General features: G+C 43.1%; 1 protein-coding gene across 1 annotated transcript in view; it reads right to left on the bottom strand.

The window, feature by feature from the left end:
* The window catches only part of RIMKLB (ribosomal modification protein rimK like family member B), a 73,094-nt gene extending 52,153 nt beyond the window's left edge, over positions 1-20,941 (bottom strand). Inside the window, exons 1-3 of the mRNA XM_034786055.1 lie at positions 20,148-20,941; positions 18,678-19,194; positions 11,861-12,083 (exon numbers count right to left, since the gene is read on the bottom strand). Coding sequence (XP_034641946.1) covers positions 11,861-12,035 — 175 coding nt within the window. The 5' untranslated portion in view covers positions 12,036-12,083; positions 18,678-19,194; positions 20,148-20,941. The remainder of the gene's footprint in view (positions 1-11,860; positions 12,084-18,677; positions 19,195-20,147) is intronic.
* Between the last annotated feature and the right edge of the window lie 5,921 nt (positions 20,942-26,862).

Genomic DNA, 26,862 nt, shown 5'->3' with positions numbered 1-26,862 from the left:
ACAGAGCTGTATGACTAATACCAGAAAGATGCTGAAGGGACCAGTAGCAAAACATCTGGACATCGAGCTAACTGAAAAAGGGGCAGAAATGAAAACATCTCTTGGTAGATTTAATGGCAGCTCTTTAAAACACAACAAGAAAACATCTTTCCACCAGGGATGATCCAGAGCCACCCCTTTTGTTGTACTGAAAAGGAGGATAGTCATCCTCTAATCCTCATTGTTCCTTCCAGTTCTCTCAACCGGAAGATATGCCCACATGTCCTGGTCTCATTATTCCCTTTAGCATCTTCACCCGCCACCACAGGAACTTGGCGAGACAGGACCTCAACTACTGGTTTCCAACTCAATGGCTGAATCAGTAACAAGGGGCAGGTTGCATGAGGGGAAATGAATCAGGTCCCAGGATGTGGTGGAGAGAGAGGTCAGGGTGGACTTGCACTGGCAGCTACGACCCGGAAGGATGCAGTCTAGAGAAACCTCAGATGCTTGGATTAGCATCTTCTATTGACTGTAGGGGCAAGCCATTCTCTGCAACCCAACATCTCTGTTTTATTAATATCTCCCTTTCAAAATATAGAAATAAAAACCCCTAGCCATTTCCCAGACATCATCCACTTGGCAACAAATAGGCTAGCTAACCATAGCTTGGGTCTTTTCACTTATGCACATACCACTACTCTCCCTTCCTGTAATCCCTAATCCAAGTTCTCATTCATTTTTGCATCCCCAATTGTGGGAGAGCCCAGAAGATCTTCTAAAGACTGCAGTCTTAGTTTTATGACCAAACACTTTTTAGGACACACCACCTCCATTCAATCCAACAGCTCTAACTGCTGAAAAGCTCATGAAAGCCTCTCTGTTTTACCTCACAACCTTTCTCCTCCAATATCAGAGGCAAGGAGGAGCTACTACTCTCAAACTACTAATAATTACAGAGCAAGGTTTTCAAAGATGGATGTTCAGGTGAACAATTTTGGTGAAAGAGGAATTCAGAGTTCCTCAGTGATGCTCTCACCAGCATCTAGGTCCTATGCTCCATTTCTCTGCTGGCCAGCCTTTTTTTTTTTTTTTTTTTTTTTTTAAAAAGTCATGCAAGACCTATGCACAGGCAAGGGACAAAAAACCTACTCAATTCTATACAGATAACTGTTGGGTTATATATCTTTGTCCATCTCCCGCTTCCACTCATAGCAAAATTGTTCCCTATAGTCTATTCTTCAGGGCTTTATTTAGTCTAGTTTTAAATGTCCCAGCCAAACGAAAGAGGAACAAGCTGGGCATGAGGAATGTTCCGTCATTACCCTTGGAGAAGGCTATTCCACAGTTTAGCAGAACTCTTAGTGTTAATACCCAGACTAAAGTGTCACAGCTTTGCTCAATTTCATCCCATTTACTTCTAGTCACTTTCAGAGGAACACAGCAATTGCCATACCAGATCAGCTCAGTAGTCCATCTAGTTTAATAATGCAGTACTCTATCTCCAACAGTGGCCAGCAGCAGATGCTTCCATGTAGGGTACAAGAACCCTGAAGTTGCAAGCTATGGAGTATCCTGCCCATAGGGAAAAAATCACCCTCCACTTCCTTTATAGTGTGGTTTATGCCCCAACTCATGAAAGGTTTCTATCCCTTCCAAACTTAAAAAAATCCCCGCCCTCCCCCCTCCCCCCCCCCGTAATTCTGGATGTTCTCGAGTTCCATATAAATATACAATCCTGTTTTGAGTCCTACTAACTTTTTGACCTGAGCGGTATTTTATGGCAAGGAGTTCCACTGTTAACAGTGCACTGCGTAAACGGATAATGTATTTCCTTTTATCAGTTTTCAACTTGCTGCCTTTCAATCTCATTTAATGCTCCATTGTTCTTGTTTTGTGAGAAACAGTGAACAGAAGGTCCAATCTACTTTCTCCGTAGAATTCATTGTTTTGTATGACAGCTTATTATATCCTCTGTTATTCCTCTCTTTTCACAGAATCATAGACTTTAAGGTCAGAAGGGACCATTATGATCGTCTAGTCTGACCTCCTGCACAACTCAGGCCACAGAATCTCACCCACCCACTCCTGTATCAAATCCCTAACCTATGTCTGAGCTAATGAAGTCCTCAAATCATGGCTTAAAGACTCCAAGGTGCAGAGAATCTTCCAGCAAGTGACACCATGCCCCACGCTGCAAAGGAAGGCGAAAAACCCCCAGGGCCTCTGCTAATCTGCCTTGGAGGAAAATTCCTTCCTGACCCCAAACAATCCTAGACTTTTTAATCTCATATGTAAGTTTTTTTTCTTGTTGCTGATCATTTTTCTCTCTGAACTTCTGCTGTTTCTGCCAGATTTTTGAGACAGGACAACTACAACTGCACACAAGCTGAGTGACAATGTGCCACTGATTATACAAAATAACATGCTGAAAGATTTTTTATTTTATTTTATTTTTTTAAAGTTGCAACCTTAATTCTGGCACTTCCTAACTTGTGGGTTCTTGGCTTTTCAAATGTAATGTCTTAAGTTTTTAACAAAGAAAAAAGGCAAACAAACTCCATTAAATACAATTGTAACCACCACCTTCCCCACATCATGGGTTGTTAGCAGCATTTGAACCCTACACCTCCAGCCCTGCAACAGACATCTATGATTTGTGCTAAAATAATATGAGCTGGCAGCAACAGTAGGTCATTATCCTCTGTGGACCAGTCACTTGAGAAGAAACAGTGGATTATATCTGCAGGGAGTTAGAACATAAGAATGGCTATACTGGGTTCATCTAGCCCAGTATCTTTTTTTCTGACAGTGGCTGATGCTAGATGCTTCAGAGGCAATTAACAGAACCAGGCAATTATTGAGTGATCCATCCCCCCGTCATCCAGGCCCAGCTTCTAACAGTCAGAGACCTGTGGACATCTGATGGTGTCCCTGACCATCTTAGCTAATAGCCATTGAAGGACCTATCCATGAACTTACCCAATTCTTTTTTGAACCTAGTTATACTTTTGACCTTCCCAACAACCCCTGGCAATGAGATCCACAGGTGGACTGTGTGTTGCGTGAAGAAATACTTCCTTTTGTTTAGTTTTAAACTCTATGCCTATTAATTTCATTGGACAACTCCTGCTTCCTGTGTTATACAAGGGGATAAATAACGCTTCCTTATTCCCTTTCTCCATGCCATTCATGATTTTATAGATTTCTATTAAATCCCCCCTTAGTTGTCACTTTTCCAAACTGGACAGTCCCAGTCTTTTTAATCTCTCCTCATACAGAAGCTGTTCCATATCCCTAATAATTTTTGTTGCCTTTCAAAAAAGATATTACAATTGGAAAAAGTACAGAGTGGCAGGGAAAACAGAACTGCATGCAGTATTCAAGTTACAGCCGTACCATGGATTCACATAGTGGCATTATCTATCCCTTTCCAAATGGTTCCTAACATTGTTAGTTTGACTGCCACCACGCACTGATTGGATGTTTTCAGAGAACTACCCACAATGACTCCTAGATCTCTTTCCTGAATCGTAACAGCTAATTTAGACCCCATCATTTCATCTGTATTGTTACGATTATGCTTTCCAATGTGCATTATTTTGCATTTATCAACTTTGAATTTCATCTAACATTCTGTCACCCAGTCTTGTGAAATCCATTTTTAACTCTCATGGTATGCTTTAGATTTAACTATCTTGAGTAATTTTGAATCATCTGCAAATTTTGCCACCTCACTGATTACCCCTTTTTCTAGATCATTTATGAATATATTGAACAGCACTGGGCCCAGTACAGATCCTTGGGGGACCCCACTATTTACCTCTCTCCATTCTAAAACCTGAGCATTTATTCCTACCCTTTGTATCCTATCTTTTAACCAGTTACTGATCCATGAGCGGACCTTGATACCATGACTGCTCCCTTTGATTAAGAACCTTTAGTGAGGGACCTTGTCAAAGGACATTCTGAAAATCCAAGTACCCTAATGTGACTGGATCACCCTTGCCCATGTTTGTTTGACCACCTCAAAGAATTCTAATAGACTGGCGAGGCATGATTTCGCTTTACAAAAGCCATGTTGGCTCTTCTCCAACATATCATGTTCACCTCTGTGATATATGATATGATATTTCTATTTCTTACTACAATTCCAAGCAATTTGCCTAGTACTGAAGTTAGACTTTCCAGCCTGTAATTGCCAGGATCACCTCTGTACCCATTTTTTTAAATTGTCATTACATTAGCTATCCTCCAGTCATCTGGTACAGAAGCTGATTTAAGTGATAGGTTACATACCACAATTAGTAGTGCTACAATTTTGTATTTCAGTTCATTCAGAACTCTTGGGTGAGTACCATCTAGTCCTGGTAACCTGTTACTGTTTTAATTATCAATTTGTTCCAAAACCTCCTCTATTGACACCTCTATCTGGGACAGTTCTTCAGATTTGTCACCTAAATTGTATGGCCCAAGTGTAGGAATCTCCCTCACAGCCTCTGCAGAGAAGACCGATGCAAATAATTCATTTAGCTTTTCTGCAACTGTCTTGTCTTCCTTGAGTGCTCCTTTAGCACCTCTATCATTCAGTGGTCCCACTGATTGTTTGACAGGCTTCCTGCTCCTGATATACTTTTTTTTTTTTTTTTTTTTTTTTTTAAGTGTCTTTTAGTAGCTACTCTTCAAATTCTTGGTTGGCTTGCCTAATTATATTTTTACACTTGACTTGCCAGAGTTTATAGAATCATAGGCTTTAAGGTCAGAAGGGACCGTTATGATCATCTAGTCCGACCTCCTGCACAACGCAGACTACAGAATCTCACCCACCCACTACTGTATCAAACCTGTGTGTGAGCCACTGAAGTCCTCAAATCATGGTTTAAAGACTTCACGGTGCAGAGAATCTTCCAGCAAGTGACCCGTGTCCCACGCTGCAGAGGAAGGCGAAAAAAACCCAGGACCTCTGCCAATCTGCCCTGGAGCAAAATTCCTTCCCAACCCCAAATATGGCCAACAGCTAAACCCTGAGCATGTGGGCAAGACTCACCAGCCAGACACCCAGGAAAGAATTCTCTGTAGTAACTCACATCCCACCCCATCTAATCCCATCACAAGCCATTGGGCATATTTACCGCTAATAGTCAAAGACCAATCTCATTATACCATCCCCTCCATAAGATTAACAAACTTAGTCTTGAAGCCAGATATGTCTTTTGCCCCCACTACTCCCCTTGGAAGGCTGTTCCAGAACTTCAGTCCTCTGATGGTTAGAAACCTTCATCTAATTTCAAGTCTAAACTTCCTGATGGCCAGTTTATATCCATTTGTTCTTGTGTCCACATTGATACTGAGCTTAAATAATTCCTCTCCCTCCCTGGTATTTATTCCTCTGATACATTGCTCTCTACAAATCATATCTCCCCTCAGCCTTCTTTTGGTTAGGCTAAACAAGCCAAGCTCTTTGAGTCTCCTTCCATAAGACAGGTTTTCCATTCCTCGGATCATCCTAGTAGCCCCTCTCTGTACCTGTTCCAGTTTGAATTCATCCTTCTTAAACATGGGAGATCAGAACTGCACACAGTATTCCAGATGAGGTCTCACCAGTGCCTTGTATAACGGTACTAACACCTCCTTACCTCTACTGGAAATACCTCACCCGATACATCCCAAGACCGCATTAGCTTTTTTCAAGGCCATATCAAGGCGGCTCATAGTCATCCTGTGATCAACCAATACTCCGAGGTTCTTCTCCTCCTCTGTTATTTCCAGTTTATAACAATAATTCTTGTTATTAATCCCTAAATGCATGATCTTGCACTTTTCACTATTAAATTTCATCCTGTTACTATTACTCCAGTTTACAAGGACATCCAGATCTTCCTGTATGATACCCCGGTCCTTCTCTGTATTGGCAATACCTCCCAGCTTTGTGTCATCGGCAAACTTTATTAGCACATTCCCACTTTTTGTGCCAAGGTCAGTAATAAAAGGATTAAATAAGATTGGTCCCAAAACCAATCCCTGAGGAACTCCACTAGTAACCTCCCTCCAGCCTGACAGTTCACCTTTCAGTACAACTCGTTGTAGTGTCCCCTTTAACCAGTTCCTTATTCACCTTTCAATTTTCATATTGATCCCCATCTTTTCCAATTTAGCTAATAATTCCCCATGTGGAACCATATCGAATGCCTTACTGAAATCCAGGTAAATTAGATCCACTGTGTTTCCTTTGTCTAAAAAATCTGTTACCTCCTCAAAGAAGGAGATCAGGTTGGTTTGACACGATCTACCTTTTGTAAAACCATTTTGTATTTTGTCCCAATTATCATTGACCTCAATATCCTTAACTACTTTCTCCTTCAAAAATTTTTCCAAGACCTTGCATACTACAGATGTCAAACTAACAGACCTGTAGTTACCCGGATCACATTTTTTCCCTTTCTTAAAGATAGGAACTATGTTAGCAATTCTCCAGTCATATGGTACAACACGAGTTTACAGATTCATTAAAAATTCTTGCTAATGGGCTTGCAATTTCATGTGCCAGTTCCTTTAATATTCTTGGATGAAGATGATCTGGGCCCCCTGATTTAGTCCCATTAAGCTGTTCAAGTTTGGCTTCTATCTCGGATGTGGGTAATATCCACCTCCAAAGCCTCATTCCCATTTGTCATCCTACCATTATCCCTAAGCTCCTCATTAAAGACTGAGGCAAAGTATTTGTTTAGATACTGGGCCGTGCCTAGATTATCCTTAACCTCACCCATACTCAGTGTTTAGCGGCCCCACTTCTTCCTTTGTTTTCTTCTTATTTATATGGCTATAGAACCTTTTACTATTGGTTTTAATTCCCTTTGCAAGGTCCAATTCTACATGGCTTTTGGCCTTTCTCACTTTATCCCTACATGGTCTGACCTCAATAAGGTAGCTTTCCTTGCTGATCACTCCTACTCCTTGTAGGCTGCTTTTTCTTAATCACCTCTCTGAGATGCTTGCTCATCCAGCTTGGTCTACAACTTCTGCCTATGAATTTTTTCCCCTTTCTTGGGATGCAGGCTTCTGATAGTTTCCGCAATTTTGACTTTAAGTAATTCCAGGCCTCCTCCTCCTCCACCTTTAGATCCCAAATTTCTTCAGTCCAATCCACTTCCCTAACTAATTTCCTTCATTTTTTAAAATTAGCCCTTTTGAAATCAAAAACCCTAGTTACAGAACTATTTTTGTTTATCCTTCCATTTAGTTTAAGCAGAATTAGCTCATGATCGCTCGAACCAAGGTTGTCCCCTACAACCATTTCTTCTACGAGGTCCTCGCTATTCATCAAAACCAAATCTAAAATGGCATCCACTCTTGTTGGTTCAGCAACTACTTGGTGAAGGAATCCATCAGCTATCACATCTAGGAAAATCTGAGCCCTATTATTATTAGCACTTGTCCTCCAGTCTATATCTGGGAAGTTAAAGTCTCCCATGATCACACAATTCCTATTAGTATTTACTTAATTAAAAAGATTAAAGAGGTCTCTATCCATATCTAAATCAGATCCCAGTGGTCTATAGCACACCCCAAGCACCATCTCGGGGATGCTCTAGTAGCTTTCTTCCCCAATGTGATTTTTGCCCAGACAGCTTGTCTTATCCATTCCATGACTTCTTATTTCTTTACAGTCTAGCTCATCATTGATATACAATGCTACTCCACCACCTTTGCCTTTATTTCTGTCTTTCCTAAACAGCACATAGCCTTCAATATCTGTACTCCAGTCATGACTACTATTCCACCATGTTTCTGTTATCCCTATAATATCCGGTTTCACTTCCTGCACTAGTTCCTCCATTTTGTTACCTAGGCTCCTCGCATTGGTGTACAAACATCTTAATTCTTGCTGTTTGGCTTCGCTCACATCCTTTACCCGATTAAGCTCAGACATTCTACCACCAGTATCACCTATTAGAATGGTATCTACACTACCCTTCCTCCCTATGTCCATTCTCCTATCCAGGCTGTATCCTTTCTTTCTTCGTTTTCTTCCCTCTCAATGTTAAAATCCGGTGTGGAGATTACCTGGACATCTCCCAACCATCGCCCCCCAATTCCTAGTTTAAAGCTCTCTTAATCAGTTGTGCCAGCCTCCATCCTAGAAGTCTATTTCCCTCCCTACTCAGGTGAAGTCCATCCCGAGAGAACAGTCCTCTGTCCATGAATGCCTCCCAGTGGCCATACATTCCAAAGCCCTCCTTATAGCACCACTCCCTGAGCCATCTGTTGATCGTCAATCTTGTCACACCTCTGTTGCCCTTCTCTAGGAACAGACAGAATCCCACTGAAGATCACCTGAGCCTCGATTTCCTTAAGCGTCTTCCTCAGTCTGGCATAGTCTCCCTTGATACGTTCCAGCGAAAATCTAGCTGTATCATTTGTTCCCACATGAAGGACAATCAGCGGATTCTTTCCCACTCCCGTTAGGATCCTCTTCAGCATCAGGTCCACATCCCGTATCTTAGCACCCGGCAGACAGCACACCCTTCTGTTCTCTGGATCAGCTCTGGTTACAGGCCTGTCTATTCTTCTCAGTAAGGAGTCTCCAATCCGTAGACCTGCCTTTTCCTGGTAACGGTGATTCTCCGGTCTATCCCCTGTTCCCTCTGGCTGCAAGTCCTCTCTATTCCTATTCACCCTTGCAATCCTCCGCAACCCATCCCATATCCTCCTGGGGCTCACGTTTGGTGGTGTTATCTCCATTGACTCTTTCTTTCCTCTTACAGGACTAGCTGCTCTTCCCTTCTTCCTTGCCCTCTCATTTCTATTTTCCTCAGTAAGATTTTACTTCCAATTTTTAAAGAACACCTTTTTGCCCCAATTCTTTTACTCTATTGTTTAGTCATGGTAGCCTTTTTTTGACCCTCTTACTGTTTTTTTTTTATTATTATTATTATTTTGGGGTATAAATTTAATTTGAGCCTCTATTGTGATGTTTTTTAAAAGTTTCCATGCAACTTGCAGGCATTTCACTCTTGTGACTGTTCCTTTTAATCTCCATTTAATGACCTTCCTCATTTTTGTGTAGTTCCCCTTTTTGAAGTTAAATAATACTTTGGTAGCCTTCTCTGGTATTTTCTCTCCCACAAGGATGTTAAATTTAATTACATTATGGTCGCAAGTACTGAGCAGTTCAGCTACATTCACCTCTTGGATCAGATCGTGTGTGCCACTCAGGACTAAATCAAGAATTGCTTCCCCCTCTTGTGGGTTTCAGGACTAACTGCATCAAGAAGCAGTCATTAATGGTATCCAGAAATATTATCTCTGCATCCATTCCGAGGTGGCATGTACTCAGTAAATACGATGATAGTTGAAATCCCCATTATTGTGTTTTCTATTTTTGTAGCCTCTCCATTCTCCCTGAGCATTTCACAATTACCATCACCATCCTGGTCAGTAGTATATTTCTACTGCTATACTCTTATTATTAAAGCATGAAATTTCTATCCATAGAGATTCTATGGTATAATTTGGGTCATTTAAGATTTTTACTATATTTGACTATGCTTTCTTTCACATATAGTCCTACTCCCCCACCTGCACAACCTATTCTGTCATTCCTACACATTTTATACCCCGGTATTACCATGTCCCATTGATATCATCGTTCCACCAAGTTTCTGTGGTGCCTGTTATATCAATAGCCTCATTTAACACCAGGCACTCAAGTTCACCTATCTTAGTATTTGGACTTCTAGCAGTTGTATAATGAGCACTTACAAAATTTGTCTATATTTAGTTGTCTACTTTCATGTGATCTAATTGAATGGGACTCTCTCTTCAACTCCTACCTGTACACTTTATCAACTTCTATCCTCTCCTCTTTACTAGGATATAGAGTTGCCCCATTTTACAGATAGTGTAGCTAGGCACACAGCACTAGCAGATTCTTTCTCAGAGGCAGTGTAATAAAATGAATGAGCTTGGGTTTGCCATATTAAAGATGTGGATTCCATTCCCAGCTGTCAGAGTGACCTTCTGTAGCTTCTTAGTGGAGTATGATGCCTTGTTCAATAATAGTTCTGTGCACTTCACAACCCTGTACACCAGTTGATATAAGAGATGAGTACAGAACACATTTATACTGGATCTATTCCAGTGCACCTTCCCCTCCTAAGCCAAAAGGTATTTTGATGGGGATGAGTAGAAAGTGGCAAAAGCAACAGTGGAAGACAACAGATTCATTTTGCCTGTGTCCCATCTGGAGATTTGGTTCTGTATATAGGTGCAACCACAGGGGGGGAAAAGCCTGCATGGCAGGGGGGAAGAGATGACCAGGAGGTAGAATGTGGTTCAACAAAAGACAAAAATGAGGAGAAAGGAAGAGGAAGGCTAGGCAGACACGGCTAGCCTAAGCAAATTTCTCTTCCCACCCTTCCAGCACATTTTATACCACTCATTTAAACAAATATAAATGTTATTTAGGGTATTTTGCATCACTAAGGAGAAACAAAGTAAAAATGTTTAAAAGTAGGGGACAGAACACGTTTCCCACTCTGTCCATCCTTCCCAGCAGCTGTGCCTATGGTTCTGTGTTGCCTTAGCCCGGCACAGGGACAATGGAGAAGCATGCTCGGCGCAGATAGAATGTTCTGAAATTTTAGCAGTAAGACTGTCATAAACGTGGAGTAACACAACTTTCACATGTTAAACAACTTAAAACTGCCAAATCTGAACAGACTTCATGAAGAAAACACAAAACACCTCTTTGACCACAGGACCATTTCCTTGACAAATTTCACATTCCTCATACAAATCTCGGAGCATTAGAAATCTTAAAGGTTGGAAAGATTTTGATAATGGGAACTCCTAGACAACTTTACGTAAGTGTCACTATTGCTCCTCTTATAATAGTGGCATTGTATTTTCAATATTATTTTACATCCCATTCTTTATACATCCTAACATCTTGTTTTCCTTTTGATCACTATTGAAGAGGTATTCATTGATTGTCCACAACACCACCAACAACTTTTTCCCAAACTGTTACAGCTAATTCAGAACCCACTAAGGTGTAGCAGTAGTTCAAATTATTTTGATGTGCATTACTTCACATTTGTCAACACTGAATTTCATCCACTCACCAAATTTTTTTGTTTTTTAAGTCCTGTCTTCTTAAGTCTTGACTAACTTAAATAACTATGCATTGTTGAAATTTCATTTCCTGACCACGCACTTCTTCCAGATACCTTTTCATTTTGGTGTTTACACTCATCATATTTGAAGGGGACTCACCTTAGTCACCTTTTAACTAAGCTACAGATATTCAACTATTTTAATCGCAATATAAATCAATCCTTCCAACCCCATGACTACTCATATTACTCTTCTCTGAAATTCCCTTTCAGTTTGTTTGCTTGCTTGGCTATCTAGGCTGAGTTCAGAACCCAACCTGCAGAGAGATATTGATGTGTTACCTTCACAGCTTTCCCTAAACTTAAGTAATCAACTTACAAAGCCCACACAAAATTAAATGAAGTCAATTCTCTTTAACCCAGCAATCCTGGAGGTAGTTAAACTTGTATTAGTTCATTATTGTCTCTTGGAGAGAACCCCCTCATACAGTAAGGCTGGGTTGCCAAAGCATGACCCCAAAGCTTTAAAATGCTCCCCTCATTCTGCAGAGGGAGAACAAAGCTTATCCAACTGCCAATCAACAATTTCTATTTGATGATCAAGTACCCATAAGCGATGCATTTATATGCAATATTAATTTAGATTAGGTGTCCTGATCCTGGCATATGTGCACTACATTGTCACGAAAGTTAGCCACCCCTGCATTAATCTCCTTGTCAGATCCCCTCCCCAGCCCACACTCTGACCTTGACCTCATCCTCACCCAGGTTTCCATGCTCAATGGTCAGTACCACTTCATCCATCACCAAGGCCCGAAAGTCTAGTTCCTCTTCACAGCACTTGGCCTTGAGCGCCCTCAGGATCTCCTGTTGAGGATAGTCTTCCCTGATACGACGATCTGTTAAGAACCACAGCCTGGGAGCAACTGAGCTGCACATCTTGCTTGACTAGTCTTGCAACCTCTGGGATCTCCTTTTAATGGAAGTCTAGATAAAGGAGAAGATAAGAAATCATAGTACAAACGTTTCTGTCCACATGCTTCCCACCACCCCTCAAACCTCTTCCCTGTACACACAACTCTGTCCTTAGTTCAGAGGGGAGGGGGAAAAAAAAAATGTGTCTATATAGCATTTCCTATCCAAAGATCTCAAGGATGCAATTAATGTCTTATAAACATTAATTAAGCTTCACATCTCCCTTGTGAGGACATTCAATATTATCCCAATTTATTGATGGAAAAACTGAAGCATACAGAGATGAAGTAATGTGCCCAAGACAATACACTGAGCCTGTGTCAGAATCAGGACTCAGGTCTGAGTCCCAGTTCTGTTCCTTAGTCACAAGGCCATCCTTCCTCATACACAGAAAATATCAATGGATTCCAACCCACTCCCACAAGTGCTACAAAGTACTGAATTTGAACATTGTTGGTGGAGAGGATCCCGCCAGGTGACCAGTGAGGCCGTATGGATTTGCATTGTTTTTGCTCCCCATGCTTTGGCTACATAGAGGACATCAGTCTCTAGTGACCTTTTACCACCTGCCAACATCATTAAAAACTGCAAAGCAATCAAGAAAAACTGATATGAAGACTGAAAAATCCACTGCACTGGTGTGTAAGAAACCTTCCTTGAGGAATATGAGGAAGCATGAAGTAAGCAGCAGAATTCACGAAAACCTAGACTTTCATTTGTTTAAATATGAAGTTTCCTGTTCCCAGGGTTGCCAAAAAAAAAGGAAAGAAAACTCTTCTGAATTACTATCTACCCATGGACTTGCCTATGCTGAGATTTTCCCTGGAAACAGCCATCAGTGGCCAGTAACTGGTAGACACTCGAAGTGTAGACAGGCAAAGCTGCTACTCAAAGCTTTCCCAAGCAGCAGCAGGATGAAATTAAAACTGGCCATTTTCACCTTCTATTTGGAACCCATTGGGACAGCAAGGAAACTGTCAAGAACCATATCAACATCACACTACTGCTATTGCTTTGGAAACCTAAGATCAGCAGCACCGTCCAGGACCAGAGCTCTTTATGCAGGAGAAAGGACAAAACCAACTGCTGGGGGAGGGGAAGTAAAGGAGCAGACCTTCCCCCTATGGCAGACAAGAAGTTCTTGCAGAAGTGAGAGAGGGAGCACCTTCTCCTTCCAGCAGTGAAAAGGTGTTTGGAGTGAAGGGGGCAGGATTCAAGTTTTATACCCCTGGTAGATAGAAGTTACAATACAAAAGTCCCAAAGCAGTGTCCGCAGCACCCCAGTAACAATAATTTCTCCTTCCAAGCACCAAAAGGTGCAAGGGGCAGGGGAGGTCTGCGCTTATGCCTGGGCCTCACTGGCTCACAATTCCCCAACCCTGCCCTACTTTATCTTTCATATTAGCCTCTGGGAAGTAGGTTAAGGTTTCCTTCTATGGCTAGCAGGTTACTGAAGCTCTGCTGGCTACGTACTTAACTATATATCCTCTTCCAGTGCTTATTCAGAAATAGCAGAATATAAGAACAAAGGAAAAGCCAAGTTCAGAAGGTTTCTAGTCAATTTATCCTCCTTTCTGCTCCCTACAAACATGTCCTTACTATGGACAGACAGAAACTGACCACTTACTGTCTCTCTCCTCAAAAGCATGCTATGTCCATCAGAAATGCAAACCCATCTCATTTTAAATCCAGCCATAGAGCATTAAGTGTGTAAAGAATACAACAGACAAATGTTTGGATTTTAAAGACCATGTCAATAAGAAGCCATTACAGATCTTCAGCATGTGTTTCAAGGGACTTGTCTACACAGGGAAGTTAGTGCACACTAAGCTAGAGTGTGAATTTAAAGCGCACTTGTTACTCCCACACTAATTCCCCATATGGACACACTTACTACACACTAACAGTGCTCCCAGGCAGTTTAGCTTAGTACACTTCCAAAGTGCATTAAGCGAACATGCACAAAGACACTCCATGCAGTGAGAGTGTCCACGTAGTAAGTTAGTACAGAGTATCTAACATGCACCAGCTACTTCACTCTTTTTCCCTACATAGACATACCCTATTCTCATCCCCTTGCCCCAGTATCAAAACCAGTGTCAAGTACTCTCACCTGTGCTTTTTTCCTACTCCTTCTTGCCAACAATGTGCCCCTCAGTTCCTCTGCCAAGTTTCTCAAATCTCTTCTTCCCAACCTAACACCCCTTCCACCCTTGAAAGCTGCAGACACTCAGCCATCTCTTCCCTGATTATTTCAGCTCTTCCTTTCTCAAGAAAGCTGAGGCTGGCAGAGAAAAAAAAAAAAACCCTGAAGAAACTCTCATGCGGAGCTGCAGCATGAACAGGAAGGAGAAAAGCCATCTAGATACTGTCACTTATTTATTAAGATGATATACACATCAGAAATGTCTTAGACAGATATAGTTTGCAGTATTGTTTACACAAATATAGATCAGCCTTGCTAGAAACAATACTTTCTCCTTCTACAGTATCTTTCATCTGAAGATCTCAAAGTGGTTTATAAAATTTATAAACATTAAGACTCACATCCTTGTAAGGCAGGCAGGACATAGCCCCACTTTACTGACTGGGACATAGAAGTTAAGTAGCTTGCCTAAGGCCAGAAAGCAATTCACCAGCAGAGATGGGAAACAGAACTTACAAATACTAGCTCCCAGTCCTCTGCTCTGCTAGCACTATACCACATGATCACTACCTCTTTCCCATCCTAAGTAGGCCAGGCAGGGGTGTAAAGATATCTTATCACCATTACTTCAGCATTCTGATCAGAAAGACAGTCTGGACTATTCAGCTTCAAGCTCTCATTAGAACTCTTCACTCAGTCAAAATTAGTTATTAGGGACACACTGAAAATATTACAATTTGTTCTATTAATGCCAGCATCTCAAGGGTCCTGCCCATATTCTCAAAAATATTCTTTCTGAGGAAAATGTGCCTCTCAGAGCTTGTCTACATTTAAAAGGCTGCAGCATCACTGATGCAGCTGTGCTGCACCAATGCAGCTTCATGCTGCACTGATTCAGTGAAGAAGCTACCTACACCAATGGGAGAGCTTCTCCCATCAGTGTAGGAGAAATCCACCTCACAGAGAGGCAGCAGCTATGTAGAGGGGAGAAGCCATCTCATCAATACAGCATTGTCTATACCAGGAACTAGGTCACTATAATTGCATATAACTGTGAAAAATCCACTCCCTGAGCAATACAGTTATACTGACATAAGTTACTAGTGTAGACCAAACCTCAGACAGTAACATGCAGCATCAGCTTCTAAGTAGGATATGCTTTCCAGAATTACTCCCCGGAAACTAACTCCACCCCCCTGGATCTAACAGACACGCAGCCTGAGACAATGCTGGGTGTGTGTTAAACATTTTCGCAGTGTCTATGGGAGTACCAAATCCAAAATATGCATGCATGAGAGGGGAGGTGAAACAGAAGATAGTTAAACATCTTCAGAGATTAGAAGTGGCTGAAAAGCCTTTGCACTAAAAGCCACAATGGCCAAACTGGGAACAATCTCTCAGCAGGTGCTCAACCCACTTACCTGATCAAAAGTGACAACAAAAAACCCATCAAGGACAACAGCTAACTGAATGTCAGTTAGACTACCCCTGCAATCACAGACTGCATCTGCTTCAGAGATTAAATCAGTTACAAACCCTCCAGTGATTCGATTATGGATGGAATGGAAGTGCCATCTCAACTTTTAGCTCTAGTACTCCACACCAGCTCCTTTTCTCTTCATTTGCAGTCTTCCTGAGAGTACATCTCTAAACTGGAATAAAAGCCATGAGGCTGTATCGCAGGTGTTTAATTGTGTAAACATACCCTGGTTGTCATCTTGTTCCCTGCAACAATCTAGTGGAACACACCTATTCTGTCTCAAATCACATAAGGTTTTTATTCACTAAGCATGAAGAGAAAGTAGGCAGATCAGACTGTCTGTCTTTAGGTCCTAGAAACCTGAAGTCCTCTGTTTACACTCAGAACAGGTATGGCAAAAGCTTCCTATCCCCACCAATACACCCTTGCCCTGCACATAAGGAAGTACTTCCAGGAGCAAGAGGGGAGTTCAATCTCCATGGACCACTCATTCCTTGTCTCCAGACTAGTGATAGCCAACAAAAGGGACAATTGTGGTATTCTATTTTTTTTTTTTTATGTGAAGAGTTTTCCTTTAGAAGATGAGAATCCAACAACTCATTTTATATTGTGCAAACTGAACTGTCAAAATAGTAACTCCTTTAGGTATTACTGACAAATAGCTGAATTAGAATTGATTGTCTAAGTGAAGAAGTAAACTGTTCCATAGCCCTTTTCCTCAAAGTGCCATTGTCACAAAAGCTGCTGCATTAAAAAAAACAACCAAACAAAAAAAACAATTTCTTCCCTGCAAGAATGCTGAATGAAATTCCAGATGTTTCACAACATTAGGACTCAATGTCATTTAGCCTCAATTATCTGGCTTGTGATCTGCAGTTATGGTATATTCCTACTGTCTACAGAATGGTCTGGGGCACAAGATATTGGAGAAGATCTCTCACATTAACTCTTTTCTAGTCTTTGGGTTATATCCTGGTCTCAGTTACATCATGATGTATCCAAAGCAACTCCAGAGCTAATAACTGGAGAGCAGAATCTATTTTTAATAGATCTCCAGGTCTGTTTGATCCCTGCCAGTTCAGATTTGAGGGATTTAATGTTAATCAATAACGGGGGGGAAAAATCTGATCATCCCAAGGAGGAGGTAATCAGGAAAAAAAAACACCCACCCACCGCCCTTTACTATGTACAGCATTGCACTCTTGTTTATGATTTCTAACAAAGCACCTATGCTCTCTTTGGCACATTATTGGGGAGAGGAAGGGTATTTTACTTTCCACAAAATCATCATGAATTAGCTGATGCTGGACTATACTTTAAACAGAACAAGTGCCTGTTCCATGATGGCAATTTCTGCAACCCTATTTCGGAGGCCACACCTTAAGACAGTGGGATCAATAGCTACAAGACTAGCAAAGGACCTTTGAGAGATTGTCATAAATAGCAGTAAGGAAGATCGTTAGCCCATAGTTCATCAGCATTATTATGGCTCTGTCAGGGGATAAGATAGGGTGGGACAGTTAGCAAAATGCCATCCATCATACATTGGTGGGAAAGACTCTGACTGAATTTTACAGTTATTGTGCAAGGGGAGCAGATTGGTATTTGACCACATTATGGAACCAGAACTGCTCCTTATGTCATGCTGAAAAGAGAACACTATCAAAAACAATTTTAAACTGAAGTACAAAACACAGCTAATTCTACCTTCTGTGCATAGATACCAAGGCAATCAGCGCCCAAGAAAAAAATTACAGAAATAGTTATGTATTGAGAGTATATCCAATAAGAGAGATATATACACAGATAAGGACTTTTTAAAAAGAAAGCTTTTGACCATTTATTACTTAAAAATAAAATTTAAAAAATGCAACCCTGTCTCCTGTCTCTACAGCTAAACAGGCATGCCCAGGGACAACCACAAGTAGTAGAGTCCCTTTATTACAAAAATAAGACTTGGTTGCAGTTTTTATAAGAACATCATGTACAAACATGACTGCTACAAGGGCTTTAGAGAGAACAAAAGACTACAAAAACAATGGAATCAGAAAAAAAAATAAAGTCCATGGTATCCTGAACAGCAGCAGTGCAATGTGTCCATCACTCCCGCATGTCATCTGCCTTCCCCATATACACATTATACAATTTAAATGCAGGCAGGTGAATCCAAAGTACATCTCTCTGAAAGCATAAGCACTGTATTCACACACCCCTCTTCCCCATCCCCTTTGGATATTTGTGGAGACCACTGCAGTCAAGGGAGGAAGGAATATATTAAGCATATTGGTAAACAGACTGCAGCAAGATAAAAAATAAAATCATCTTCCTTCTGCACCCCCTTCCCCCAATTCCTTCCCAGTATGCCCTCTCCTGCAGATAGGCAAATACTCAATTGGATCCTCTGACTGAATCCCATACTACTTTTATCTGCTCAATCTCTTCCCTTCAACTGAGTAATCTTAAAGATATCACCAGCCCTTCTCCACAATCCCCCTCAGACACAGACATCCCCGCCCCCTTTCTTTCCTCATCTCTCCAGGCTTGCAAGTAGGTGATAACATTCTTCACCCATACACCCCAGTTTCTGATCTCCAGTGAGGAATCCATTCCCTTGCCTCCCTGCCTTACAAAGCTGATATTGGTCAACATTAACTCCCCCCACCACTTGATCTGTAAAAATGTTACATCCATCTCCTTTCTCTCATAGACTCAGCTATTACACTCCTCTCTAGTGTGCACATAATGTATAAATTCCCCATTGCTTTCTCTGAGGCCAGCATGCCTCTGTCCTTATTCCCTGCCCCCACCCCCCTGCAGAGTGGGTGTGTGATATAAACCCCCCTTTCCTGATCCATGTACATAGCCACTTCTCTCAGATCCCTTCCCCCACCCTGCTCTCAATCTCTGTGCATGCCTCTCTTGTAGCAGTGGGGGAGGGGAAAAAAGCATTGAATGAATGAATGAATGTGGTATGACTTACCAGAGGTTTGGGGAGCAAGGGGTAAGAGATGAAGGGATGTCAAAGATGGGTGCTTCTTTCAGTGCCCCCAGTAACTGGAGCTTCAGTCCTGGCTCTCTCAGTGAGGTGAAGGCTTGCTGGTACCCTTCTTTCCTTGGTGCCCCCTGAGAAGAGGGTGCTAATGAAGTCCTTTCAGGGCCTCTCTGATCTGCACTCCAAGGGAGAGAGCAGTGTCCTGCTGGAGCCCCCAAGGCCAGGAAAGGAGCGATGAGGATTATGTTCTCCTGGTACTACAATGGGTGATGCCTGGCTTGTGCCCCCAGGGACCAAGGTGTGTTGGGGAAGGGGGTGGGGGATATTAAAAGTGATTCCCAGCTCCTCCCCCCCCTCGGGGGAGAGGAGGGTGGGGAAGAGAAGTGAGGATATTGATGTAGAGCTGTGGCAGTCTGCGCAAAATAGATTCAATCCAATAAGCCCCTCGCGTCTCTGCTTCCTCAAAACTGAACCCCTAACTGTCTGAGTCTGGAATCACCAACACCTACGGAAAGAAAGACATATTAGACATTAAAAAACTCAACCTATTAAACAGGGAATGAGATTGCAACCTGGAGAAAAGAGAATGAGACACACAAGACAGTAAGAAAAAGCAGAGCAAAAATCAGATGGATATAATTTTGGGGGGACTGTAAGTAAAACAAAGTAATTTACATAAAATATATGAAATTAGAAGTCTTAAAAGGAAAAAGTCTTCAAAGAGGTTACACTTGGGCAATTGTGTGTTTAATACAGATGAGTCAATATCTGTATCTTAATACAGGCAGAAAATTCTATGCTTTAAAAGAATAAAATTTTATTCTACACACTTTAAATATCACATAGTAAACGTAATAAAGACAAAAATGAGATTAACAGAACCATGTTTAAGGTCAGAAGCATGCACATGTGAATGAAATCACAGCCCCCTAAAGCCCAGTGGTTTCTAAACAGAAGCAAATAACCAAAAGATAAAATCAATTTCTAAAAGGTGTTTGCTTCCATGATGTAATACGTTTAATTATTATAAAATTAATGATTGTACAGCACTTTAATCGTCCTTGGCACTATATATCATAAGTGCCTGATCACAGAAGTTAACAATATACAATTATCCTTTTAAAAATCAAAAAGGCAACAAAAGAGAAAAAGAAACCCAGTTAAAAGGGTTTTGTTAGGAGTATGTGATACAATGCAAACATATTAAAACCATACAAAAACACCCCCAATTTTTGCATATCTTTATGTACAAAAAGGTTTTAATATCTGTTTACACGTTGGTGCATGTGAATATACACAGATGCCTGCAAGCACGAGTGTGTAAATGCAGATATTAACGTTCACAAATAAATACCACGCAGATACAGAATTATCACAGCAGACACGAGTCTGGGGTGGAGGACACAGCATGATTTCAAATTCAAACCAGAAGAAACGTGTTTTTTTAAAGACACAAACCTGGCCGCTGCTTCTGTCCTCCCGGGCAGGATTGTGTGTGATGGTTGGAAAGTTGGGGATGGAGGGTTTAAAATTCTCCCCTTCTCCGCCAGGGACAGTGTAAAATATACATATGGGACCCAACTAAACCAGTGGAAACCAGGGGGGGATGGAGAGACAGGAGAGATAATCCCGAGAAAATGGGCCACTAATTAACCCACCCACAGAAAAGGAGGCTCCCGACCATGCCCCCAGCAATAGCTATCCACGGCAGCCCCCCAAATTATTCATGCTAATTAGGGCAGCTAATCAACCCTCCCCAACGTCCCCCATCTAGTAAGCAGTTGAGCTCCCCGCCACACACGCCCCGGCCTTCACACCCGCTGAAACTAATAACCGCCCCCCCAGGTGCCCACCGGCCCAGCCCGCACTCCAGGCTGGGGGGCGGCGCGGGGGCCGGGCTGCTGGAGGGGGCCCAGTGGAGACTCGCCCCCCCCCGCGAGCAGGAGTCGCTCGGCGCCGCTGGATGAGGGGGTGACGGTCGCCCCTTCCCTCGGCCCCCTCCCTCCCCTGTCTCCCGCCCCCTCTGACGGGGAGAGGAGACAGCCCGGACTCGGCTGTTCCCTGCTGCGCCCCCCCTCCCCTTGCTGCGGATGCTCCACTCGCAGAGCCGCCGCCGCCTCCTGCGCTTGCTGCTGCCCGACTGAGCCAGCCCAGGGGGAGTGCGCGAGGCCCCGATCGCTAACATACGAAAGGGGTGGCCGCCGGGCGAGCACGCGCACTGGGCAGAATCCCCCTCGGCGCAGCGGCGGCTTTGCTGCTGCCTCAGGTTGCGCGAGACGCGCAAAGGGCCCCGCCCCCCTCCGCCAGCCCGCGCTGCCTCAAACAGCCCACGCGCCAAACTGCGCCAGGGCAGCAGAGTCGGGGGCGGGAATAACCGTCACTCTGTGCCGTGCCCACTCCTGCCCCTCCCCTCTCCTCTCACCAGCTGCAAAGCCAGAGGTAGCCGGGCCCCATGGTATTCATGGTCACCCCACTTGTCTGTCACAGGCCTGTTCTGAGTGTGAGGCGCCAGGCTAAGTGCGTGTGACATGCTACCCTGCACGCCCTGCGCATGTGGGACACATCTGACCCAACTCAACCGAGACACATGGCTAAAGTGCGTGTGACACTTTTGTCCCATGTGACACACTAATCCCCACTGTCCTGAGTGTTGGGCACTCCCAACCCACCACCCTGCATGGCCAACACAAGTGTGAGAGACCCATCCTGCTGCCCTGACATGACACACACTCACCTTTACCTGTACGTGAATGACGCACCCAACACACCTGCCACCACATACCACCATGTTTGACACAGCCATCACACAGACTGGGTGACATGGTGTGACACACAGACCCCGTCCCACCTCCCCCATGTGTCAGACAGTAATACTGTTGCGGGGGGAGGGATAGCTCAGTGGTTTGAGCATTGGCCTGCTAAACCCAGCATTGTGAGCTCAATGCTTGAGGGGGCCATTTAGGGATCCAGGGCAAAAAAATAATCTGTCAGGGGCAGTACTTGGTCCTGCTGTGAAGGCAGGGGACTGGACTCACTGACCTTTCAAGGTCCCTTCTAGTTCTATGAGATAAGTATATCTCCATATAATATACAAAAAAAAAAATGGTTCTGACACACCCAGCACAGCAGCCAACCCTTTGCCCACCAATATGTGTGACACACCTCTCATGCTTCCCCTCATACCCACACTTGTGATACACCTAATTGTCTACCCTATATATACAACACACCTAACATACTGACTGTCCTGACCCATATCCCCAAACATGAACACATCAGACACCCATTGCCGTCACATGACACACCTAATGCATCATCTGTTGTCCCATGCACTCCCACTCACACCAACCTATACTCCCAACATACTGTCCCAGGCCCATCCATACAAATGTAACATCCCTCCCTTATACCTTTTATCCCATGTGTGATGCATCCAGTACATGAATGCTGCCTTCCATTCCCTCACATGTGTGACATGCCCAAAACATTAGCTGTCCCATGCTGCCTCACATCTGAAACATCCAATACACTGCACTGCATCACAATGAGTATATGATACACTTAACTGGCCACTCGTGTCTAACATCTAACACACTATCAAAACCATGACATACACACCCATCCCACGGCCCCACATTCCCACAGAGATAACAATCCTACCAATCTACCTCTGGACACCCTTGCATGTGACACATCCAGATGGCTGACCTTCATCACCACACATTTGATATGCCCAACTTACCGCCCTTTGCTCTCATGTGTGACATTCCCAACCCACCAGCCTGCATGTGTAATACTCTCAACCTGTACCCTCTAAGGTATGCCCAATCACTGCCTGGCTCCACTGCCTGTGACACACATAACTGCCATCTCTAGCATTCACAAATGTGACATACCTATCTCAATTCCTTGTCCACAATGTGTGATACACCCAAACAGCCACACTACCATGCATGTAACATGCCCAACCTGCTTCTCTCCCCCTCCCAAGTATGTGATAGACCCATCTCAACCAAGTGCTCTGCTCTTCCACGTGAATGACTGATGCTGTCTATGTCCCCATGGATGAAAAACCCATTCCACATACCATCAGCACATATGACACGCCCAGAGCCAGTCCAGCTGTGAATCCTGCAGCCGCAGGGATTGCCTGGATATGGGTGTGTCATGCATACTCCATACAAAAGACCCGATGTACTCTGTGGCATGATGGGCCCATTTTCTGCAGCAGCAACCCCCAAATTATCTGGCAGAAACCCCTAACTCTACTGCAATGCAAATTTATTTTACTACCATGTAATACCCTTTATTCCTAGCCCCGCCCCTTCTGCCCTGCCTCCCCCGGCCAGATGTATGGCTCACAGTTAAAAATACTCACTGATGTAAACATTGTTGATTATTTTCAACAGTGATTTTTTGAGGATGTTTGTTTGCTGGGCTCTCCAAAGCAGCCTGGCTCCACTCCCCAGGCCTCAGCTCCCAGGCTGTTGTCCAAGCAATCTGGCTCAGAACCTCCTTCCAAATGTGTGACATAGAAGAGGGGAGCTTAGTTGACTTCAGTGGCCTATCTCCCTAATTGCCCAGGCCTCATCTGAAGCACTGTTCTCCAGACAGCCCAGGTTGCCTGCCTACACTTCCAGTTTCCCCTATTCCATGGCTGCAAATTGGATGCCAGTTCTGTCTCCATGACATCCTGCTGCCTTGCTCCATTTAGCAGTACAGGAAAGATGTCCTATATAATCCATTTAATTCACCGCTGTGGGGAAAGCTGAAGAGCAAGAGACAGCTGCAGGCAAGTCCCAGCAGGGTAGGGAGACAAACAATAACAAAAACAAAAATGTTGGGCACCTGGCTGGAACAAAATGGCAAATTATGTGACAAAATTGCTGAATTCTGTTGCATCTTGGAAAAACAGAGTTAATGAGTGCACTGAATCACTGTTCAAGGCATACAAGAATGCTCCAGATGCCATCCAAGCACTTTTTTGGGGAGCTGGAACAGCATTCGTGCTTCTGATAAATTTTAAGTAAACTAATGATTATTGGTTATTTATTTCCCTCTGTATTTTGCAGTATGCGTAGCCAGCACCTCTGCAATTAAATTGTGCATTCCGGCACTTCTTTTTGTAGGAATTGAGCGCTGCAATGAGTTCACACCTCTCAGAGCTATCATTTCAGGCTGTCTGCAGTCTAAGAGCCTGTCAACACAGGGAAAAATAATTATAGCACTCTAGTTATACTGGTTATACAGTAGAACCTCAGAGTTACGAACACATTGGGAATGGAGGTTGTTCGTAACTCTGAAATGTTCGTAACTCTGAACAAAATGTTATGGCTGTTTTTTCAAAAGTTAACAACTGAAAATTGACTTAATACAGCTTTGAAACTTTACTACATACAAGAAAAATGCTGCTTTTAACTATCTTGTTAAATCTTTATTTTAAACTTTCCCTTCATCTTTTTAATAGTTTACGTTTAACATAGTACTGTACTGTATTTCCCTTTTTTTTTTTTTTTTCTTGTCTCGCTGCTGCCTCATTGTGTACTTCCGGTTCCAAATGAGATGTGTGGTTGACCGGTCAGTTTGTAACTCTGGTGTTTGTAACTCTGAGGTTCTACTGTATTGGTAGTGATATAATTATACCGGTAAATTTCTCCATGCAGATAAGCCCTAAGGCAGGCCGCAGTACATCCGTTCGTGCTTGGTTCACATTTCTGAAGTTATCTTTGCAATCCTAACGGCTAAAACCATATTTGTTTTAAAAATAAAAGCTGAGCTCCTGGAGCAAAATTTTGTGGCAAGGGATGAATTCCACAGTTGGGAAATCATGGAATACGTGGAGTTCTGTCCATATGTATGTAGATTTGCTTATGGGGAGTATGAGAAGGAGGAAGGAGCTCTGAGTATTGGAAAGAATCTCAATATGGTGAACACAAAGCTGCTGAGCTCCCTCTCAAGCCTGCTGGGATCCCCCAGCCTGGTCCTCTGACCTTAGGTGAGAGCCCAGGTCTGAGAGTTACTCCTGGACATCACCCACAAGCTGTGTTCTGATACTGAACTTGTGCCCTGCCCATCCTTCCACCACCTACCTGCCTGTCTCTCTGGAATGGGAGATGTAGCCTTAAGATGGAGGTCCTTATTACCTGTTGTTTGGCTGCTAGACTTGAGGTACATTGAACTCTCTCACACATATTCCTTGATTGCTGGATTGACAACCTTGTTCTGGTGCTGGAGTGGGCTGAGGTAGCCTGTCATCAGGAGAGTGTTTCACTAGCTGGGAGCTAAGCCCCTGTCTGGAGACAGTCTTAAGGTCTTTCTGCTGTTTGTCAGGATGGTAGGCCAGAGGGTCCTTTCTGTCAATCTTGTTCCCTGGCACATGGCTAGGGCCCTATCAAATTCATGGCCATGAAAAACGTGTCGCAGACCATGAAATCTAGTCTTTTGTGTGCTTTTACCCTATACTGTATAGATTTCATGGGGGGAGATGAGCTTTTCTCAGATTGGGAATCCTGACCCAAAAGGGAGTTGCAGGGGGTTCGCAGTATCACCACCCTTATTTCTGTGTTGCCTTCAGAGCTGGGTGGCCAGAGAGCAGCAGCTGTTGGCCAGGTGCCCATCTCTGAAGGCAGCACCCTGCCAACAGCAGCACAGAAGTAAAGTGGCAATGCCATACCATGCCACCCTTACTTCTGCGCTGCTGCCTTCAAAGCTGTGAGGGTGGAGAGTGGCAGCTGCTTACTCAGGGCCCAGCTCTGCAGGCAGCAGCGAAGAAATAAGGGTGGTAAAACCATACCATGACATCCTCTTCTGTGCTGCTGCTGATAGTGGCTCTGCCTTCAGCACTGGGCTTCCAGCCAGCAGCCACTACTGTCCAGCTGTCCAGCTCTGAAGGCAACACTGCTGTCAGCAGCAGTGCAGAAGTAAGGGTAGCAGTATCATACCCCCCCCACAATAATCTTGCAACCTTTCTCCCCCTCAGAACTCCTTTTTAGGTCAGGTTCCCTACAATTACAACACCGTGAAAGTTCAGATTTAAATAGCTGAAATCATGAAATTTACTATTTTTAAAATCCTATGACCGTGAAATTGACCAAAATGGACCCTGAATTTTGTAAGGCCCTACACATGGCAGTAGATGGAGAGACCCTGAAGATTTCAGTCCTTGTTGCTCCTGTGCTGTTGGGCAGATGAACTGGATGGGGGTGTTGTACATTCCCTCTTGAGGAAAACAAAGCTTTTTAGGCTAATGAAGGTGAGGTCTCTCTCAGCAACTACAGGCCTGGTCCTAAGTCAAAGAAATGGTGATGATTCAAACAGAAAGTTTGATGGTAACCTTTGCCCTCTGTGCTAATGCACCAGAGAACAATGTCAGCTTTACCATCTGGGCAATCAATATGATATTATTAACTTTAATTGGACAAAAGCTAATTAATGAATAATGGACCCCACTGCACAGTGAACATCATGGTCACCTTCCTTTTTGCTTTTTCCCTTGCTCAGCTTATGTTGAGAGCAAGACATGGTATAATGCCTGATATGTATAATGTAAGGACTGTTCCAGAACCTCTGTGTATCTGAAATAAGATTTCATAGTTGCTTTCATGAAACATCTCTTGACACTAGGCTCACTAAAAATGCAAGACAGCAATTTGGTCTTGAAACACAGCTTAGTCCCAAATTTAGAGGGTGTAATTAGCATGTCAGAAGGCTAGAAGGCTTCATATATAAACTCTTGTGTGTGTGTATCATTGGATGTGTGGGATTTTGATAAGAAATGTGGTGGAAAACTCCTGTTTGTACATTCTGGTACTGATGGAAATGTTGGAACAGTTAATTGGAAATACATTAATGCTTCTTTTTCTGTTCACTAATCCTTTTAAAATCTATCTGTATTGCGGTGAATGCATTTGTTTTTCACAAAGGTTTATGCCAATACATTTCAGCTTATGAGTTACTTCTTGTTAAATATCAGGGGGTAGCCGTGTTAGTCTGTATCTACAAAAACAACAAAGAGTCTGGTGGCACCTTAAAGACTAACAGATTTATTTGGGCATAAGCTTTCGTGAGTAAAAACCTCACTTCTTCGGATGCATGCATCCGAAGAAGTGAGGTTTTTACTCACGAAAGCTTATGCCCAAATAAATCTGTTAGTCTTTAAGGTGCCACCAGACTC

This window comes from Trachemys scripta, chromosome 1 (genome assembly GCF_013100865.1).
Source record: "Trachemys scripta elegans isolate TJP31775 chromosome 1, CAS_Tse_1.0, whole genome shotgun sequence".
In the NCBI taxonomy this organism is placed as follows: Eukaryota; Metazoa; Chordata; order Testudines; family Emydidae; genus Trachemys; species Trachemys scripta.
This window is presented reverse-complemented; position numbering and strand designations above follow the sequence as displayed.